The 4,347-nt window shown below is 49.8% G+C and overlaps 1 protein-coding gene across 1 annotated transcript; it reads right to left on the reverse strand.

Annotated features, from left to right (window-relative positions):
• Positions 1–243: 243 nt before the first annotated feature.
• On the reverse strand, positions 244–4,076 carry Cpn (Calphotin). Its single transcript, XM_017253681.3, has 2 exons — positions 4,010–4,076; positions 244–3,496 (listed from the first exon to the last, which is right to left on the reverse strand). The coding sequence occupies exon 2, from the start codon at positions 3,382–3,384 to the stop codon at positions 244–246; it is 3,141 nt and encodes a 1,046-aa protein (XP_017109170.2). The 5' UTR covers positions 3,385–3,496; positions 4,010–4,076.
• Between the last annotated feature and the right edge of the window lie 271 nt (positions 4,077–4,347).

Below are 4,347 nucleotides of genomic sequence, written 5' to 3' on the forward strand. Positions count from 1 at the left end.
TTCGCCTTGCTGGCAAATTAGCTTGTGCGGTTATTTACCACGCCACCTTAACTTGTCCAGAAAGGGAAGAGCGAACACTTGTTTTGGTTTCATGAATTTTGAATAATTTAATTTGTTTGCGAGGGTACCATTTTATGAATTTAGTGATGATGAAATCCAACAAAATGTATTTATTATTTAGGTTTATTTTATTTTTGAACATAATAATTAACACTTTCATAAGTAAGCAGAAACCTTTATAATCTAGTTTTGTCTTGGAGGTCCTAGTATTTTCTCGATTTCACAAAGCCTGTTCATCACCTGCTGATTTCGAGCCTTTTGGTCCTTAAGCTTCTCTCCTATGGCATCCAGTGTGGCAGCAATGGCCAATAGAGATACATCTGAAGTTTGCAGATCTCTGAGGAGCGGTGATATTTTGGCAACGGGCACAGAACTTGGGTCGGGGGATGAACTTTCATCGGCGGCAGAACTCACTGCTTCAGCAGCTGGTTCCGAGGCAGATTCTTCGATGTTTTCAATCGTTGGTTCAACGGCAGTGGCATCAGTAGCTGATTCGACTATTAGAGGACATGTTTCTCCAACGACTGGTGTATCTTCTTCCTTGGCAACTTCTGGTGCTTCTATAGGAGCGTCTGGTGCTACTTCAGCTTCTGGAACTGCAGCATCCACAACAGCAGGTACAGCCTCTAAAGACGTATCTGGAAGAATCTCCGAAGGTTCTTCCACAGTAGGTTCTGCAGGCACTGAACTTGTAACAAGAACCAGCGCTTCAGGTTCAATGACAGGTTCGGGTTCTGGCATTGCCGCCCCAGCTGCAGGTGCTACAGACTCAGGAGCAGTAGGTTCTGCTACAGGTGAAGCAGCTACAGCCTCTGGAGCCTCCGACTCAGGAGCTATTGTTGGAGCTTCTTCAGCGGGAACAGTTACTAGATCGGTACTCGGAACGGCGGGTTCGACAGGTATTTCTTCCTGTTTTGTGGGTTCAGGAGCAGCACCAGGATCAGGTATTACGTCAGTTTCAGCAACGGGAGTCTCGTTAGATACAGGTTCTGGTATAGCTGCTGATGACTCAGGGACAGCAGGAAGAGCTTCCACCACTGGTTCTGGAGCTACAGCTTCCAGCTCCGCCACTATCACCGAAATTTCTGATAGATTTCTGATAGATTCCTTTGGTTGAGCTGCCTCATCTTGTGATGGGACTGATTCTGGCACTGGGACTTGAAGTTCTGTTAATGGTTCAGGAACTAGTGCTGTGGGTCCTTGATCTGCTACTGGCGTTTCATTTTCTGCAGCTGGAATTTCTGGCTCCGGTGTGGGCACTTCAACAGATTCTGGAGGAGCAACGGCTTCCGGTGACACTATAGTTTCCGGAACTGGTGCTGCCTCCTCGATAATGGCAACAGCTTCAGACTTTGCTGTTGGGACTTCTTCAGCGGCGGGGACTGCATCTACCGCCGGAACTTCGGATACTTCACTGGCAGTATCGATGGGCTGTGCAAGCTGTGACTCCGCAGCAGTTGCGTCCACTGCAGAGCTAACTTCTTCTGACGCTGGAGCTGGTAAGATCTCTGAAACTGGCGCGGTTACTGCAGCTGGTGAAGAAGTTTCAATGACAGGGGCTTCCACTGCAGCGGCGTCTGATGCAGCCTCCATTGCAACCAAAGGAGCAACAAAATTTTCGGAAACACACGGTGTAGAATCTGGGGAAGCGGCAGTTGTTGCCGTTGAAGCAATTTCCGTAGAAACTCCTGGAACAGTTTCAGTGGCAGGTGCTGGAGTTGCTCTAGGAGCATCAACAAGTGTAGTTTCCGAATCAGTCGTGACAACAGGCTCAGAGAGCTCAACCGGAGGCTCCAAAGAAGCAGGTATGGATTCAGTGGAAACTGGCGCAGCTATAGACACATCGACTGGAGGAGCTTCTGGAGCCGCTATAGTTTCAGATACGGGAGGTGGTACTGCAGCAGAGACTGCTGCCGGAGCAGTTAAAGGAACGGACACTGGAGGGGCAACCGGTTCATCCACTGGAGCAGGCAGGGGAGAAACGACTGGAGCGGGCACAGAAGCAGCTACTGGAGTAACGAGTGGTGCCACTGAAGCTGTCTCAGGTGCTGGTACTGGAGTGGCGACTGGAGCGGCTACCGTGGCCGTGACAGGTGCTGCGACTGAAACAGCTATTGGAGCTGCGACTGGTGCAGCTACTGTGGCTACAGGAGGTGCCACAGGTGAAGCCACTGGTGGAGGCACAGGTGCAGCCACAGGAACGACTGGAGCAGCAACCGTGGCCGTGACTGGTGCAGCTACTGGAGCAACTTCTGGAACAGGTACAGGAGCAGGCACAGCAGGAGCTACCGTGGCCGTAACTGGTGCTACGACTGGAACAGCCGCGACTGGCTCAGCTACTGTGGCTACAGGATCTGCCACAGGCGCAGCCACTGGTGGAGGCACAGGTGCAGCCACAGGAACGACTGGAGCAGCAACCGTGGCCGTGACTGGTGCAGCTACTGGAGCAACTTCTGGAACGGGCAGAGGAGCAGCCACAGTAGGAGCTACCGCGGCCGTAACAGGTGCAGCTACTGGAGCCACCTCTGGAACAGAAGCAGGAGCTTCAGTGGACGTGACTGGTGCAGCTACTGGAGGCACTTCTGGAACAGGAGCAGGCACAGGAGGAGCTACCGTGGCCGTGACTGGCGCAGCTACTGGAGCCACTTCTGGAACAGGTACAGGAGCAGCCAAAGGAGGAGCCACAGGAGCAGCCACTGGGGCATCCACAGAAACAGCCACAGTAGCAGCTACTGAAGGAGCTGTTGAAGTCGGAGCAACCGGGGCAGGAGTAGTGGCAGGAGCTCCGGCTTGAGCTGGCGCTGGAACGGGTACGGAAGATGCTACAGGAACGGGTGCAGGAGCTGGTGCAGGCTTAGGGGGAACGGCAGGAGCACCGGCTGACACAGGAGCAGATGTCGCAGCTGGAACTGCAACTGGAGCTACTACTGAGGCTGCAATCGGAGCAGGAGAAGAAGTTGGAACCTGAACTGCAACAGTGGCTGCAGGTGGTACTGCTGCTGGGGGAGGAACTTGGGCTGCGACAGGAGCAGGGACTACTACTGGAGCAGGTGCTATTACAGGAGCAGGGGCTGGCGCAGGAGCTGGGGCTGCAACAGAAGCAGCGACTGCCACGGGTGCTGGGGCTGCTGAAGGAACAGGGACTGCCACAGGTGCTGCTGCTGGCGCTGGAGCTGGAACAACTACACTCGGAGATACTCCTGCAGGAGCCACAGAAGCAGGTGTTGGTGTGGTGGTAAGAGGTGCTGCCGTTGGCACTGGAGCAGGTGTTGGAGCTGCCCCTGCCGCTTGAGCAGGTGTAGGTGCCGCCCCTTCTTGATTCATTATCAGGGCTCTTAAAAATCCTTCTCAAAGTCAGCAAGTTGCCTTTAACTTGTCCCGTGCTTAGTCAGAAAATGCTTTCATGACCAGCTTTTCATGGTCATTCCTTGGATTGCTGCAAAAAGAAAAAACGCAAGTTTAAAACCATGAGCCATGGAAAGCCAAATTAGAACGGCCTTCGCATTGGAGGCCACATTAGATGTCATTGACACCTTGAAACACATGTTCTCTAATTGTTTCTTTTTAAGGTTATCGATCAAAAATTGATTAAATATTTTCACTGGCGCCACTTAGACGGGCCTAGCTCGTTAATATAGTACCATAATTTGCGTACATTCAAATGAATGTTTGTTTCAAATGTTTTTCTACCTATTTTTTATAAAAATATTATGGTAAAGTGATTCTTTCACATTTGAAAATTTGAGAGTCTCTTTTTAATATTTTTTTGGTAAGAAAATCTTTTAAAATCCTTTAAGACGACATGTTAAAGATGTTAAATATTTTCTTAATATTAGCACAACAATTTTAGCACAAACAAAACGAGTCTTAAAGATCTACGATACAAAATGTGAAACAATAATTTAACAATTGATTTTAAATGTGATTTTTTTTGTTAAATAATACCAACCGAAATATCACGTTATCGTTGACAGATACCGACCACTCGTTGGGAAAAGCTGCGACTAACTGGCCCGCTGACCAAGTTTTCGTGAATATTTTCACCTCTTCTCGGTGGCTTGCCTTCCTTTCGAGGAAGTCTGACAACTGCCCATTGAGAATGCATACAATACGCACCGCTTGAACTGCTTTGACGCTATTTTCACATTATATTTAAGGTGCTTAGCAGCTGACCTTAGCCAGCATTGAATTATATCCGACTCGCTCAAGACGCCTTCCCCAGGGCGAGAATGTGCAGCCAGTTTTGATACTCTCAACTGTATTGAATGCGCATTCAAGATTTATTTG

The sequence above is a fragment of the Drosophila bipectinata genome, chromosome 3R, assembly GCF_030179905.1.
Source record: "Drosophila bipectinata strain 14024-0381.07 chromosome 3R, DbipHiC1v2, whole genome shotgun sequence".
Classification (NCBI taxonomy): domain Eukaryota; kingdom Metazoa; phylum Arthropoda; class Insecta; order Diptera; family Drosophilidae; genus Drosophila; species Drosophila bipectinata.